Below are 18,126 nucleotides of genomic sequence, written 5' to 3'. Positions count from 1 at the left end.
GTGACGCAGTGAAGTAATCCTGACTTATTTTAATGAAAATGTGTTTCTGACAAAGGTGATTTTAAGATTTCTCGTTGTTGTTACTTATGTCAGTTTGGAATGCTGACCAGTTCATCTGGACTAATATTAACAATATGCGTCAAAACGTGCCACGGCTAATCCTGGCCTATGATAATGGATGTATTCTAATTTTCAGTGGATGTAGAAGAGTACTTGTAACAGATATAAAGGCTCAAGGTTGCCATCAGTTAGACCTCTTAGCATAAAGAGATCCATTTGTAGGAAGAGTAAATGAATTTGACTTACCAACTGCCAAAGCATCTCACTGTAAGTAAACTTGACTGGTAATGGCATTTAAATTAAAAAATTGTGATTAATAAATATTCATCTATTTAATTCATCCTTAGTAGGTATATAAATATGCTTAATGTAAATTTCAGAAATTATGTGAAAATAATTTATTAAGCATATATGTCAAAAGGAGGCCATTTACAAAAAGCAAAAGATTGTGCTGTTGATATGATTCTAATTCTCCTGTTACATCATTTACCATTTTTTATTTTTCTGATTTTAAAGGTAATATATCATTTTCTATTAACCCACAATTGCCTCAAAGAGTTCTAATTATGTGCGAACGGAAAGAGCACTTAAATATGGGGCAGGGGTACACTCCGGGGGCCGCCCCCAGATCCAAGCTACAGGCGTCCTGAGACTAAGGAATAGTGGGCTTCACGGCACAGCCCACCTCGGACTCCGAGGCTGCGGTGTTGGAATCCGCCCCCAGCCAAGACACAAGCGAGTCCCTGTACCCGCCAGCAGTGGACAACCCCTGCATGCAGCAGATGCACATCAGCGCGTGGCGCTGGGCCTACATCGTCCTCATGGGGGGCTGTGCTGGTGCCGGTGCGGGTGTCCTGCATCGCCGTCCTCTTCATCTTCCTCTGGCCCGTGGCTGCGCTTTCCACCATAGGCCGTCGTGCTCGACCAACCAAGCCCGCCAGGAGTTGGAGAAGACTGGTGCAACCAACCCTCAAGTTCTTGTTTCAGGTGACTTTTTTTTTAGCAGGGTTCCTGGTTAAAGTGAAAGGGAAAAAGGCAACCCGAGACAAGGCCCGCATCTTCGTTGCAGCACCGCACTCCAGTTTCTTTGACGCAGTCGCCTGTGTCGTGGCAGGGTTCCCCTCGGTGGTCTCCGTGAGTCAATATGTGCGTATCCCGTGGCTGGGAAATTCTTACTGTCAACGCAGCCGGTGCTTGTGACCCGAGATGACCCCAATTCGAGGAAGAATACCCGGGAAGAAATCCTGAGGCGAGTGACATCTGTTAGGAAGTGGCCACAGATCCTGATTTTCCTGGAAGGAGTGTGTACCAACCAGCAGCTGTCTGGTCACCTTTAAACTAGGGGCCTTCGCTCCGGGTGTTCCTGTGCAGCCAGTGCTGCTCAGGTACCCAAACACCCTGGACACCGTGACCTGGACCTGGCAGGGGTTTACAGGCTTCTAGACCTGTATATTGACCCTGAGTCAACTCTTCACCAGGGTAGAAGTTGAGTTTATGCCTGTTTATATCCCAAATGACCGAGAAAAAAAAGACCCCGTCCTTTTTGCCGATACAGTGAGGATCATCATGGCCAATGTTCTTGGGGTGCCTGTGACAGATCACACTTATGAAGATTGCAGACTGATGATTTCTGCAGGTAACCTTCAACTACCCATGGAAGCCTGTTTGGTTGAATTTACAAAAATTAGCCAGAAGTTAAAGTTAGATTGGGATAATATTCATCAGTGTTTGGATGAATATGCTGCAATTGCAGTTGCCTCAAAAGGAGGGAAGATAGGAATTACAGAGTTGGCGAATTATTTGAAACTCCCAATTTCAGAGCCCTTGAGACAACTTTTTGCCCTCTTTGACAGGAATAATGATGGCAGCATAGACTTCAGAGAGTACGTGATAGGTCTGACTGTCCTATGCAATCCTGCCAACACTGAAAAGATTCTGCAAATGTCATTTAAGCTTTTTGATCTTGATGATGATGGTTTCATAACCGAACAGGAGTTAGCTGCTATACTTTGGGCAGCTTTTGGAGTGCCAAATCTTGATGTTTCCAGACTCTTTCGGGAGATACCTGGACAGAACTCAGTACATTTCATACAGGACCTTTAAGAACTTTGCCCTGAAGCATCCAGAATATGCCAAGTTATTTAGTTCATACTTAGACCTCCAGGCAGCCTATATATATTCATTATGACAACAAGTACAGGTTTTTTGTTTTTTTTTTCATAAATTTATTTATTTATTTATTTGTTTTTGGCTGCGTTGGGTCTTCGTTGCTGCGCGCGGGCTTTCTCTAGTTGCGGCGAGCGGGGGCTACTCTTCGTTGCGGTGCGCGGGCTTCTCATTGCGGTGGCTTCTCCTGTTGCAGAGCACAGGCTCTAGGCACGCAGGCTTCAGTAGTTGTGGCATGTGGGCTCAGTAGTTGTGGCTCGTGGGCTCTAGAGCGGAGGCTCAGTAGTTGTGGCACACGGGCTTAGTTGCTCCGCGGCATGTGGGATCTTCCTGGACCAGGGCTCAGAACCCGTGTCCCCTGCATTGGCAGGCGGATTCTTAACCACTGTACCACCAAGGAAGTCCCACAAGTACAGGTTTGATGGTCGTATTCAGATGTTAAAGTCAGCCCTGAAAATGGTGAAAGTTAACATCCAAGTTGAAACTATGATTGAAATAAAAATTATCCTTTGAGGAAAAACACAATAGTTTTTACTCTAAGTGGCTTGGGCACTTAATTATGATATTTAAAATGTGCGACTGGAGGGGCAAGATGGCGGAAGAGTAAGACGCGGAGATCACCTTCCTCCCCACAGATACATGAGAAATACATCTACACGTGGAACTGCTCCTACAGAACACCCACTGAACGCTGGCAGAAGACGTCAGACCTCCCAAAAGGCAAGAAAATCCCCACGTACTTGGGTAGGGCAAAAGAAAAAAGAAATAACAGAGACAAAAGAATAGGGACGGGACCTGCACCAGTGGGAGGGAGCTGTGAAGGAGGAAAGGTTTCCACACACTAGGAAGCCCCTTCGTGGGCAGAGACTGCGGGTAGCAGAGGGGGGAAGCTTCGGAGCCACGGAGGAGAGCGCAGCCACAGTGTTGCGGAGGGCAAAGCGGAGATTCCCGCACAGAGGAGCGGTGCCGACCAGCACTCACCAGCCCGAGAGGCTTGTCTGCTCAGCCGCCGGGGCGGGCGGGGCCTGGGAGCTGGGGCTCGGGCTTCGGTGCTAGCCGGGAGGGAGTCCGGGAAAAAGACTGCAGCTGCCAAAGAGGCAAGAGAATTTTTCTTGCCTCTTTGTTTCGCGGCGCGCAAGGAGAGGGGATCCAGAGCGCCGCCTAAACGAGCTCCAGAGACGGGCGCGAGCCGCGGCTATCAGCGCGGATCCCACAGCAACAGGGACGCAGAGGGAAAAACGGAGAGATTCCCGCACAGAGGCTCGGCGCCGAGCAGCACTCACCAGCCCGAAAGGCTTGTCTGCTCACCCGCCGGGGCGGGCGGGGGCTGGGAGCTGAGGCGCGGGCTTCGGTCGGATCCCAGGGAGAGGACTGGGGTTGGCTGCGTGAACACAGCCTGAAGGGGCTAGCGCACCACAACTAGCCGGGAGGGTGCACGAGAAAAAGTCTGCAGCTGCCGAAGAGGCGGGAGACTTTTTCTTGCCTCTTTGTTTCGCGGCGTGCAAGGAGAGGGGATTCAGAGCGCCACTTAAACGAACTCCAGAGACGGGCGCGAGCCGCGGCTATCAGCGCGGACCCCAGAGACGGGCATGAGACGCTAAGGCTGCTGCTGCCGCCACCAAACAGCCTGTGGGCGAGCACAGGTCATTCTCCACACCGCCCCTCCCGGGAGCCTGTGCAGCCCGCCACGGCCAGGCTCCCGTAATCCAGGGACAACTTCCCCGGGAGAGCGCACGGCGCGCCTCAGGCTGCTGCAACGTCACGCCGGCTTCTGCCGCCGCAGGCTCGCCCCGCCTCCTCCGTACCGCTCCACCCCCCGCCCCCCTCCCCGGCCTGACTGAGCCAGAGCCCCCGAATCAGCTGCTCCTTTAACCCCGTTCTGTCTGGGCGGGGAACAGACGCCCTCAGGGGACCTACATGCAGAGGCGGGTCCAAATCCAAAGCTGAACCCCGGGAGCTGTACGAACAAAGAAGAGAAAGGGAAATCTCTCCCAGCAGCCTCAGAAGCAGCGGATTAAAGCTCCACAAACAACTTGATGTGCCTGCATCTGTTGAATACCTGAATAGACAACGAATCATCCCAAATTTAGGAGATGGACTTTGGGAGCAGGATATATTAACTTTTCCCCTTTTCCTTTTTTTTGTGAGTGTAGATGTGTATGCTTCTGGGTGAGATTTTGTCTGTATAGCTTTGCTCTCACCGTTAGTCCTAGGGTTAGGTCCGTCCGTTTTTTTTTTGTTTGTTTTTTTGTTTTTTTTTTTTTTGGCTTAAAAAATTTTTTTTTCCCTAATAAATGTTTTCTTAATAATTTTTTCCTTATTTTCTATTTTTAAAAAAATTTTTAATAAGTTTTTTCATATTTTTTATTTTAAAAAATTAAAAAATTTTTTTCTTAATAAATTTTTTCTAAATAATTTTTTTCTTATTTTTAGTATAAAAAATTAATAAATCTATTTTTAAAAATTAAAAAAAATTTTTTTCTTAATAAATTTACTCTTAATAATTTTTTTTCTTATTTTTTATTATAATTGCTTTATTTTATTTTATTTTATCCTCTTTTTTTCGTTCTTTCCATTTTTTCTCCCTTTTATTCTGAGCCGTGTGGATGAAAGGCTCTTGGTGCTCCAGCCAGGCATCAGGGCTGTGCCTCTGAGGTGGGAGAGCCAACTTCAGGACACTGGTCCACAAGAGACCTCCCAGCTCCACGTAATACCAAACGGCGAAAATCTCTCACAGATCTCCATCTCAACATCAAGACCCAGCTTCACTCAACGACCAGCAAGCTACAGTGCTGGACACCCTATGCCAAACAACTAGCAAGACAGGAACACAGCCCCATCCATTAACAGAGAGGCTGCCTAAAATCATAATAAGGCCACAGACACCCCAAAACACACCACCAGACGTGGACGAACCCACCAGAAAGACAACATCCAGCCTCATCCACCAGAACACAGGCACTAGTTCCCTCCACCAGGAAACCTACACAACCCACTGAACCAACCTTAGCCACTGGGGACAGATACCAAAAACAACGGGAACTACGAACCTGCAGCCTGTGAAAAGGAGACCCCAAACACAGTAAGATAAGCAAAATGAGAAGACAGAAAAACACACAGCAGATGAAGGAGCAGGGTCAAAACACACCAGACCTAACAAATGAAGAGGAAATAGGTAGTCTACCTGAAAAAGAATTCAGAATAATGATAGTAAGGATGATCCAAAGTCTTGGAAATAGAATAGACAAAATGCAAGAAACATTTAACAAGGACGTAGAAGAACTAAAGAGGAACCAAGAAACGATGACAAGCACAATAAATGAAATTAAAAATACTCTAGATGGGATCAATAGCAGAATAACTGAGGCAGAAGAACGGATAAGTGACCTGGAAGATAAAATGGTGGAAATAACTACTGCAGACCAGAATAAAGAAAAAAGAATGAAAAGAACTGAGGACAGTCTCAGAGACCTCTGGGACAACATTAAACGCACCAACATTCGAATTATAGGGGTCCCAGAAGAAGAAGAGAAAAAGAAAGGGACTGAGAAAATATTTGAAGAGATTATAGTTGAAAACTTCCCTAATATGGGAAAGGAAATAGTTAATCAAGTCCTGGAAGCACAGAGAGTCCCATACAGGATAAATCCAAGGAGAAACACACCAAGACACATATTAATCAAACTATCAAAAATTAAATATAAAGAAAACATATTAAAAGCAGCAAGGGAAAAACAACAAATAACACACAAGGGCATCCCCATAAGGTTAACAGCTGATCTTTCAGCAGAAACGCTGCAAGCCAGAAGGGAGTGGCAGGATATACTTAAAGTGATGAAGGAGAAAAACCTACAACCAAGATTACTCTACCCAGCAAGGATCTCATTCAGATTTGATGGAGAAATTAAAACCTTTACAGACAAGCAAAAGCTGAGAGAGTTCAGCACCACCAAACCAGCTTTACAACAAATGCAAAAGGAACTTCTCTAGGCAAGAAACACAAGAGAAGGAAAACACCTACAATAACAAACCCAAAACATTTAAGAAAATGGGAATAGGAACATACATATCGATAATTACCTTAAATGTAAATGGATTAAATGCTCCCACCAAAAGACACAGACTGGCTGAATGGATACAAAAACAAGACCCATATATATGCTGTCTACAAGAGACCCACTTCAGACCTAGAGACACATACAGACTGAAAGTGAGGGGATGGAAAAAGATATTCCATGCAAATGGAAATCAAAAGAAAGCTGGAGTAGCAATTCTCATATCAGACAAAATAGACTTTAAAATAAAGACAATTACAAGAGACAAAGACGGACACTATATAATGATCAAGGGATCGATCCAAGAGGAAGGTATAACAATTGTAAATATTTATGCACCCAACATAGGAGCACCTCAATACATAAGGCAAATACTAACAGCCATAAAAGGGGAAATCGACAGTAACACAATCATAGTAGGGGACTTTAACACCCCACTTTCACCAATGGACAGATCATCCAAAATGAAAATAAATAAGGAAACACAAGCTTTAAATGCTACATTAAACAAGATGGACTTAATTGATATTTATAGGACATTCCACCCAAAAACAACAGAATACACATTTTTCTCAAGTGCTCATGGAACATTCTCCAGGATAGATCATATCTTGGGTCACAAATCAAGCCTTGGTAAATTTAAAAAAATTGAAATCGTATCAAGTATCTTTTCCGACCACAACGCTATGAGACTAGATATCAATTACAGGAAAAGATCTGTAAAAAATACAAACACATGGAGGCTACACAATACACTACTTAATAACGAAGTGATCACTGAAGAAATCAAAGGGGAAATCAAAAAATACCTAGAAACAAATGACAATGGAGACACGACGATCCAAAACCTATGGGATGCAGCAAAAGCAGTTCTAAGAGGGAAGTTTATAGCAATACAAGCCTACCTCAAGAAACAGGAAACATCTCGAATAAACAACCTAACCTTGCACCTAAAGCAATTAGAGAAAGAAGAACAAAAAAACCCCAAAGCTAGCAGAAGGAAAGAAATCATAAAGATCAGATCAGAAATAAATGAAAAAGAAATGAAGGAAACAATAGCAAAAATCAATGAAACTAAAAGCTGGTTCTTTGAGAAGATAAACAAAATTGATAAACCATTAGCCAGACTCATCAAGAGAAAAAAGGAGAAGACTCAAATCAATAGAATTAGAAATGAAAAAGGAGAAGTAACCACTGACACTGCAGAAATACAAACGATCATGAGAGATTACTACAAGCAACTCTATGCTAATAAAATGGACAACCTGGAAGAAATGGACAGATTCTTAGAAATGCACAACCTGCCGAGACTGAACCAGGAAGAAATAGAAAATATGAACAGACCAATCACAAGCACTGAAATTGAAACTGTGATTAAAAATCTTCCAACACACAAAAGCCCAGGACCAGATGGCTTCACAGGAGAATTCTATCAAACATTTAGAGAAGAGCTAACACCTATCCTTCTCAAACTCTTCCAAAATATTGCAGAGGGAGGAACACTCCCCAACTCATTCTACGAGGCCACCATCACCCTGATACCAAAACCAGGCAAAGATGTCACAAAGAAAGAAAACTACAGGCCAATATCACTGATGAACATAGATGCAAAAATCCTCAACAAAATACTAGCAAACAGAATCCAACAGCACATTAAAAGGATCATACACCATGATCAAGTGGGGTTTATTCCAGGAATGCAAGGATTCTTCAATATACGCAAATCAATCAACGTGATACATCATATTAACAAATTGAAGGAGAAAAACCATATGATCATCTCAATAGATGCAGAGAAAGCTTTCGACAAAATTCAACACCCATTTATGATAAAAGTCCTGCAGAAAGTAGGCATAGAGGGAACTTTCCTCAACATAATAAAGGCCGTATATGACAAACCCACAGCCAACATTGTCCTCAATGGTGAAAAACTGAAACCATTTCCACTAAGATCAGGAACAAGACAAGGTTGCCCACTCTCACCACTATTATTCAACATAGTTTTGGAAGTGTTAGCCACAGCAATCAGAGACGAAAAAGAAATAAAAGGAATCCAAATCGGAAAAGAAGAAGTAAAGCTGTCACTGTTTGCAGATGACATGATACTATACATAGAGAATCCAAAAGATGCTACCAGAAAACTACTAGAGCTAATCAATGAATTTGGTAAAGTAGCAGGATACAAAATTAATGCACAGAAATCTCTTGCATTCCTGTATACTAATGATGAAAAATCTGAAAGTGAAATTAAGAAAACACTCCCGTTTACCATTGCAACAAAAAGAATAAAATACCTAGGAATAAACCTACCTAAGGAGACAAAAGACCTGTATGCAGAAAATTATAGGACACTGATGAAAGAAATTAAAGATGATACAAATAGATGGAGAGATATACCATGTTCTTGGATTGGAAGAATCAACATTGTGAAAATGACTCTGCTACCCAAAGCAATCTACAGATTCAATGCAATCCCTATCAAACTACCACTGGCATTTTTCACAGAACTAGAACAAAAAATTTCACAATTTGTATGGAAACACAAAAGACCCCGAATAGCCAAAGCAATCTTGAGAACGAAAAATGGAGCTGGAGGAATCAGGCTCCCTGACTTCAGACTATATTACAAAGCTACAGTAATCAAGACAGTTTGGTACTGGCACAAAAACAGAAATATAGATCAATGGAACAGGATAGAAAGCCCAGAGATAAGCCCACGCACATATGGTCACCTTATCTTTGATAAAGGAGGCAAGCATATACAGTGGAGAAAAGACAGCCTCTTCAATAAGTGGTGCTGGGAAAATTGGACAGGTACATGTAAAAGTATGAAATTAGAACACTCCCTAACACCATACACAAAAATAAACTCAAAATGGATTAAAGACCTAAGTGTAAGGCCAGACACTATCAAACTCTTAGAGGAAAACATAGGCAGAACACTGTATGACATAAGTCACAGCAAGATCCTTTTTGACCCAGGTCCTAGAGAAATGGAAATAAAAACACAAATAAACAAATGGGACCTAATGAAACTTAAAAGCTTTTGCACAGCAAAGGAAACCATAAACAAGACCAAAAGACAACCCTCAGAATGGGAGAAAATATTTGCAAATGAAGCAACGGACAAAGGATTAATCTCCAAGATTTACAAGCAGCTCATGCAGCTCAATAACAAAAAAACAAACAACCCAATCCAAAAATGGGCAGAAGACCTAAATAGACATTTCTCCAAAGAAGAGATACAGATTGCCAACAGACACATGAAAGAATGCTCAACATCATTAATCATTAGAGAAATGCAAATCAAAACTACAATGAGGTATCATCTCACACCGGTCAGAATGGCCATCATCAAAAAATCTAGAAACAATAAATGCTGGAGAGGGTGTGGAGAAAAGGGAACACTCTTGCACTGTTGGTGGGAATGTAAATTGATACAGCCACTATGGAGAACAGTATGGAGGTTCCTTAAAAAACTAAAAATAGAACTACCATATGACCCAGCAATCCCACTACTGGGCATATACCCTGAGAAAACCATAATTCAGAAAGAGTCATGTACCAAAATATTCATTGCAGCTCTGTTTACAATAGCCAGGACATGGAAGCAACCTAGGTGTCCATCATCGGATGAATGGATAAAGAAGATGTGGCACATATATACAATGGAATATTACTCAGCCATAAAAAGAAATGAAATGGAGGTGTTTGTAATGAGGTGGATGGAGTTAGAGTCTGTCATACAGAGTGAAGTAAGTCAGAAAGAGAAAAACAAATACAGTATGCTAACACATATATATGGAATCTAAGGGGGAAAAAAAAAAAAAAAAAAAAGAGGTCATGAAGAACCTAGTGGCAAGATGGGAATAAAGACACAGACCTACTAGAGAATGGACTTGAGGATATGGGGAGGGGGAGGGGTGAGATGTGACAGGGTGAGAGAGTGTCATGGACATATATACACTACCAAATGTAAAATAGATAACTAGTGGGAAGCAGCCGCATAGCACAGGGAGATCAGCTCGGTGCTTTGTGACCACCTAGAGGGGTGGGATAGGGAGGGTGGGAGGGAGGGAGATGCAAGAGGGAAGAGATATGGCAACATATGTATATGTGTAACTGATTCACTTTGTTGTAAAGCAGAAGCTAGCACACCATTGTAAAGCAATTATACTTCAATAAAGATGTTTAAAAAAAAAAAATTAAAAAAATAAAAAAAAAAATAAAATAAAATGTGCTTAAGGAATATATATTTCAATTTGATCTTATAGTACCTAATTTTCTTCTTCAGATAGTATGTTTGTTTCAACGTGGCCTAAAGGTAGAAAAATAAGATATCTGCTTATAACTTTGTTCACCCAGCATGGTTCTGGTTAGTGCCTTTATTCTGCTTAAAGTAAGAAAAATAAAGAAGTAAAATAAAGGGCCTTCTTTTTGCTAAATTAAGGCCAGAGGAATATTACAGCCCACCACCTCTCCCTCATTTTTGCAGAGAAAATATCTCATTAAGAGCTCTACTAGCAATAAATAAATACTTTGTTACCATTATTATTCTCTCCAAAAAGGATCTGCTGCATAAATGCTTCCTTGCTCTTTCTCAAAGTAGCCCAAATGTTCTTATTGTACAAGACAAAATAAAAATAAACATCAGGAAGATATAGTATTGGGAATACCATCGAAACACTTATATATGTCATAGCTGCCCTTTATTTATTTATTTTTAAGGTATAGAAGTGATTATTTAGAATGGGAAAAGAAATCATGAGAAAAGAAATGAGAAAAGAAAGCTAATATAATAAACATAGGTTATAAATACAGGAATTCTGATAAATTCTGTTATATATGATTCTCACCAAAAAGGAAAAGTTTGTATTTATAGTCGAATGTTTTGCATTACTGAGAATATTTCTTTTGTTCTGACTAGGCACCCATGAAAACTGAGGCTTCTGCTTACTGTTGTGTACCTCCTTCACTATCCATGTACTTCCAGCATCATTTGCTGTAAGACATCTTCACATAGTGATGTGACCTTGAGCTCTACCCCTTCATGTCACCTTGTAGGATGAATCAGTGAAGTATTCCTAGAAGCCATTCCTACACCAGGACAGGGAGCAACAACTTATCTAGATGTGGAAGTGATTTTGAACCAATAAATATGCCTTGCTAACCCAAACTACTGTATCCCCAACTCAGTTTCATTGTGGCTGAATCCTCAAAATGCCTACAGCCACTCAATGCCACCAGATATGAGGGGGTATATGACTAAGGGGAAAGAGAGTCTTGATCACTTGTAGTCAAAATCTCTTACTTATGCAGACCTTACAAAAACATACCCAAGTAGACACATTCCTAGGGACCCTACTAGACCTTTGCAAGGGCTTGTGCAAGTGGGGCCCCTAAAGCTTAAATGTCATTAGTTAGCTTCCTGGTATTTTGAAAGAGTAGAAAGGAAGAAGAGATAAGAGTGGGAGAAAGGTGAGCAGATGGAGAAAGCTTAAGGAAAGGGAAAGGAAAAAAATCAAATATTATTTTGAAATAATTTCCATGCAGTTCTGATCTGAGAAAAGGAGATGGATAAGTGATATTTCATAATGCCCATTGTTGTAGTCCATTCAGGCTGCTATAACAAAAATACCATAGATTGGGTGGCTTAAACAACCAAAATTTATTTCTCACAGTTCTGGAGGCTGCAAGGTCTAAGATCAATGCACTGGCAGATTCAGTGTCTGGTGAGACCCTGCTTCCTAATTCATAGATGTCTTCTCACTGTGGGCTTACCTTGCAGAAAGGGCAGAGGGAGCTCTCTGGGGTCTCTATTAATTTATATTTTTTTTATTTTTTATTTTTGGCTGCTCAGTGCTGCTTGTAGAATCTTAGTTCCCCGACCAGGGATCGAACCTGCGCCCTTAGCAGTGAAAGCGCAGAGTCCTAACCACTGGACCACCAGGGAATTCCCTGGGGTCTAATTTATAAGGGCACTAATCCCTTTTTTGAGGACTCCACCCGTGAGATCTGGTCATCTCCTAAAGGCCCCACCTCAAAATTCCATCACATTGGGGATTAGGTTTCCACATAAGAATTTTGGGAGGACACAAATAATTCATTCTGTAACAACCCCCCAGCTTGATAGTCCCATGATAATAATGCATGCATATGTAATTCAAATACAATGATTTTTTAAAGGTAATGGAAATTATTCATTTAAATAAGAGATTTTCACTTAAAAATAGTTACCAAGATATATCTTTATTCAAACAATGGTACTATTACTCAAATATTCACTGAAGTTTGAAATTATCTCTAATTAGATAGTGAGCTATATAAAATGTCAGGGTCATTACTTCATTATACTCTACCTTTTAACCTCAAAATGTTAAACACTGCTTTATTTAAACCCTCTTTAATATATAACACTTTTTTATTGAAGTATAATTGATGTACAATATTATATATTACAAGTGTACAATATAGTGATTCACAATTTTTAAAGGTTATACTCCATTTATAGTTATTATAAAATATTGGCTATATTCCCTGTGTTGTACAGTATATCCTTGTAGCTTATTTTATACATAATAGTGTACTTCTTAATCCCCTACCCCTAACTGCAACCCCCTTCCCTCTCCCCTATGGTAACCATTAGTTCTCTATCTGTAACAGGTAACACTTAAAATAACCTTTTTATTGTAAAGTGCTTACAGTTAAAAACTATACCAAACAAATCTGTAGCTAATAATAATTGTCACATAAGTATATTATATATTATGAATATAATCTGTTTTAAGATAAACACTGTTGCAACTAACTCAGCTCAAGACATTAAAACTTTTCCAGCCACCGTATAAGTTCCTCTATGCCCCCAATCATAATTACAACCTCTTTCTTCCTCCCAAATTTAAACTGCTTTCCTGACTTTTATAGTTTCACTTCCTGTGTTTCTTTACATTTTTATTATCTAAATATGCATACTTTGACACTGTGATGGTTCATTATATATGTTGTGAAATAATAGAAAATATATATTGGCCTTTGCCCCAGTTCCTGGCACAGAGTTCCTAAAACCCTTGTAATTTTCTAAGTGATAAGAGCGTTAGGATCATCCTTAGTTCTAATATTTGGTCTTTGATCCCCGTTCCTAAGTTTCTAAATCCCTTGGGATTTCCTGGGTGATAGGAGCATCTTTTGTTCTAATGAGATGCCTCTTGGTGGGCTCCTGGATTGGGGCTGGTCACCAGAAAGACCAACTCATGATTAGAAGCTTGGAATCTTCACCCCTCCATTCTCTAGAGGGTTAGAGGGGCTGGAAATAGAGTTAATGATCAGTCGTGCTTATAGGATGAAGCCTCCATAAAAATCTTCAAAGTATGGATTTTGGAGAGCTTCTGGGTTGGTGAACACATGGAGGTTCTGGGAGAGTGGCACACCTGGAGAGGGTATGGAAACTCCATGCCCCTTCGTACATATAGGGTTGGCCAAAAAGTACCTTCGGTTGTTAAGTAAAAATAAAAGACACATTTTTCATTTTTTACCAATAACTTTATTGAACAACGTATTCACCCTTTTGTTCCACTACCTTCTGCCAGTTTTCTGGCAACTTCATAATTCCATCTGCCCAAAACTTTTATCTTTTTGAGCAAAGAACTGTTCCAGGTGCCTTTTACAGTCTTCCAGGGAATTGAAATTTCTTCCATTAAGAGAATTTTGTAAAGCCCGAAATAAATGGAAATCTGAAGGTGCGATGTCTGGTGAGTACGGCAGATGGATCAGAACTTCCCAGCCAAGCTGTAACAGTTTTTGCCTGATCATCAGAGAAACATGCGGTCTTGGTTATCCTGATGGAAGATTATGCGTTTTCTGTTGACTAATTCTGGATGTTTTTGTCGAGTGCTGCTTTCAGTTGGTCTAACTGGGAGCAGTACTTGTTGGAATTAATTGTTTGGTTTTCCAGAAGGAGCTCATAATAGAGGACTCCCTTTCAATCCCACCATATACACATCACCTTCTTTGGATGAAGACCAGCCTTTAGTGTGGTTAGTGGTGGTTCATTTTGCTTGCCCCACGATCTCTTCCGTTCCACATTATTGTACAGTATCCACTTTTCATCGCCCATCATAATTTGTTTTAAAAACGGAACATTTTTGTTATGTTTCAGTAGAGAATCACATGTGGAAATATAGTCAAGAAGGGTTTATTCGCTTAACTTATGTGGAAACCAAACATCAAAGCGATGAACATAACCAAGGTGGTACAAATGATTTTCAGTGCTTGATTTGGATATTTTGACTATGTTGGCTATCTCCCGCGTGGTATAACGTTGACTGTTTTCAATTAATGTCTCGATTTGATCACTATCAACTTCAACTGGTCTATCTGACCATGGAGCATCATCCAGTGAGAAATCTCCAGCACGAAACTTCGCAAACCACTTTTTTAAAAAAAAATAATTATTTTTGGCTGCGTTGGTTCTTCACTGCTGTGCGTAGGCTTTCTCTAGTTGTGTCGAGAGGGAGCTACTCTTCATTGCGGTGCGTGGGCTTCTCATTGCGGTGCGAGAGGGAGCTACTCTTCATTGTGGTGCGTGGGCTTCTCATTGCAGCTTCTCTTGTTTTGGAGCACGGGCTCTAGGCACGCGAGCTTCAGTAGTTGTGGCACGGGGGCTCAGTAGTTGTGGCTCGTGGGTTCTAGAGCACAGGCTCAGTAGTTGTGATGCACCGGGTTAGTTGCTCCGCGGTATGTGGGATCCTCCCAGACTAGGGCTCATACCTGTGTCCCCTGCATTGGCAGGTGGATTCTTAACCACTGTGCCACCAGGGAAGTCCCCACAAACCACATTTGATGTGTTCAATCAGTCACAGCACCTTCTCCATATACTGCACAAATTTTTTGTGTGTTTCAGTTGCATTTTTACCTTTCTTGAAATAATAAAGCATAATATGCTGAAAATGTTGCTTTTTTTCTTCCATCTTCAATATTAAAATGGCTACACAAAAATTCACCAATTTTGATGTTTTTTTTTAAATGCACGCTGATATGACAGCTGTCACATACAATCTAACAAAATTGTTTCAAATGATAAAGACAACTAAGTGCTACTAGAGCCATCTTACAGGAAAAAATGAACAAACCTTTTGGCCCACCCAATACTTTTCCTCTCTCGACTGGATGTTTACTTGTATCCTTTATCGTGTCCTTTTATAATAAACAGAAAAACAGTAAGTCAGTCAGTTCCCCTGAGTTCTGTGAGCTGCTCTAGCAAATTAATTGAACCCAAGGATAGTATTGTGGGAACCTTATATTTATAGCTGATTGGTTAGAACCATAGTAACAACCTGGAGTTGCAATTGGCAACCAAAGGAGGGGAGCAGTCTTGTAGGACTAAGCCTTAAACCTGTTGGATCGGATGCTGTCTCTACATAGATGGTGTCAGAATTGAGTTAAATTGCCTGACATCCAGCTGGTGTCACAGAATTGCTAGGTGTGTGTAACCCCCCCCACATTTGGTGTCAGAAATACTGTGAGTGTGATAGTGGTGTGAGAGTAAAGGAGAGACACACAAGAGGATAAGAGTATTTTCTAAACTTACACCAACTTGGCTAGGCCATGGTACCCAGATATTTGGTCAGTCATTATTCCAGATGTGAAGGTATTTTTTAGATGAGATTAATATTTGAATGAGTAGACTTTGAGTAAAGCAGATTACCTTCCATAATATGAGTGGGCCTTTGAAAAAAGGGTAATTTAAATAAGAGAATTAAGCATTTATCCTGCCTTTGCAGTGTGAAATGTATTTCTGGATATCCAGTATTTCTAATTGATGAGGGAAAATTCTTCTTTACAGAAGATTTCCAGCAAATTTCTAGCAAGTAAATGTAGAAAGAATGATAGAATTATAATATCATTTTGCAGTCCCTAGTTAATTGATTAAAGTAAGAGTCATCAACAGACAAAACTATCAGATGAAAATTAATGATACATTTTAGCAACATTAAAATGGGGATAACCAAAGATTATGTGCCTTCTGACAGGATTCAAAATGAATTACTGCTTGTGGGAGGCAGAATAATGCCTGCTCCCCCTGCCCCCAAAGATGTCTATGTCCTAATTCCAGAATCTGTGAATATGTTAGGTTACATGGCAGGGGAATTAACGTTGCAGATGGAATTAAGGTTGTTAATTAGCTGACCTTAAAAAAAAAGATTATCCTGGATTATCCACTTGGTCCCCAGTAATCACAATAGTCCTTAAAAGAGGGAAGAAGGAAGGAGAAGAAGAGTTCAGAATGATGCCATGTGAGGAGGATTCAACCTGTTAACTTTGAAGTTGGAGAAGCAGAGCCCAGGACTGAGGAATATGGGCAGCCTTGAGAAGCTGGAAAAGGCAAGGAAACTCTCCCCTCAAACCTTCAGAAGGGGATGCAGCCCGGCCCAAAGCTGAATTTTAGCCCAGTGAGATCCATGTGGGACTTCCAACCTATAGAATTGAAAGTAAAAAAAAGTGTGTTGTTTTTAAGCCACTAAGTTTGTGGTAATTTGTTAAAGCAGCAATAGAAAACTAATATACCACTTATAAAAATTTTTTTCGCTAAAAAATTGAAACTGAATATAATCAAGCCTCTAAAAACAGCTTCCATTTACAGAAAATATATGGGATAGATGAGCACAGTGCGTGATGCTACAAAGAGGCAGTCAAATTTAAAACGTGGCGTACTCTACAGCTCACATTGCTCAGGCTTCTGCCACAATGTCAGTGTCATGAGGGAAAATACAGGAGATTAGAAGAAACTCAGGAGATGAAAGAACCAAATGTAACCTTGTATCTTGTTTGAAAACTGATTCAAACAAACCAACTGTAAAACATATTTTTTAGGACAGTTGGGAAAATTTTACAATGGGCTACATAGTAAATGGAATTATTGTCGATTTATAAGGAATACCATTAGTGGTTTTGTAATGTTATGTAAGAAAATGTACACTGTTTTTAGTGATGCAAACTGAAGTATATAGGAGAAAATGAAATGATGTCTGGGGCTTTACTTTAAAAATTTTTAGAAGGAATGGAAGAAAGAGAGAGAGGGAGGGAGGGAGGGAGGAAGGAAGGAAGGAAGGAAGGAAGAAAGAAAGGAGGGAAGTAGGGAGGGAGGGAGGGAGGAAGGGAGGAAGGAAAGAAGGAAGGAAGGAGGAAAGAAAGAAGGAAAAAAGAAAGGAAGGAATAAAAGATGAGGAAGTAAAGAAAAACTGATACAACATATATGCCCAAATCTTGGTAATTGTTGAATTTTGGTAATGGGTATATCGAGGTTCACTGTACCTCTCTCTTTATTTCTTCGTATGTTTGAAATGCTTCATTTGAAAACATTTTTAAAGAAAGAAAAAAATACATCTAAGAGAATCACTTTTTTCATGAAATTGTAGTACTTAGATGAGTTTTTTGCCTTCCAAGGCAATTTTACCTAAACTTATTTTTCACACATGAGGATCACAGTTAAGGCCAACCCTAAATAAAATTATGGGTTTAGCAGTGTTTACCTTCAGAGCTCCTGTTGCTAGTTTCCCAGGACTTTCTAGTGTTTCTGATCATAAAGCCTTTGAGGAAAAAATTTTTTATAATTTCACTCACATTAAGGTGTAAATGACTACAGATATAAATTAATTAAAATAGAAATAATGTTTTAAGTAAAAAATCTCTAATGGTGGAATGTAAAGCATCATTAAAACTATTTTTTTGTTTTGTTTTTTAAGAGGGTACTTTTTCTTTAATTACTTCACAAAGCTGCCTAAGCTGCCTAAGGTAGTTTAAGAGAATTAAATTTACATGGACCAGAAACCATCTGTCATCCGTTCCC

At 40.4% G+C, this 18,126-nt stretch overlaps 1 protein-coding gene across 1 annotated transcript; it reads left to right on the top strand.

Moving 5' to 3' along the window:
* The first annotated feature begins 134 nt into the window (after positions 1-134).
* LOC133087140 (lysophosphatidylcholine acyltransferase 2B-like) lies at positions 135-2,248 on the top strand. Its single transcript, XM_061183911.1, is given in 6 exon segments — positions 135-215; positions 741-884; positions 886-1,216; positions 1,219-1,376; positions 1,378-2,141; positions 2,143-2,248. Coding segments are annotated over 6 exon segments (1,584 nt in total).
* The last annotated feature ends 15,878 nt before the right edge of the window (positions 2,249-18,126 follow it).

The sequence above is a fragment of the Eubalaena glacialis genome, chromosome 3, assembly GCF_028564815.1.
Source record: "Eubalaena glacialis isolate mEubGla1 chromosome 3, mEubGla1.1.hap2.+ XY, whole genome shotgun sequence".
In the NCBI taxonomy this organism is placed as follows: Eukaryota; Metazoa; Chordata; class Mammalia; order Artiodactyla; family Balaenidae; genus Eubalaena; species Eubalaena glacialis.
Note: the sequence above shows the minus strand (reverse complement) of the source record. Positions and strands in the feature narration are given on the sequence as shown.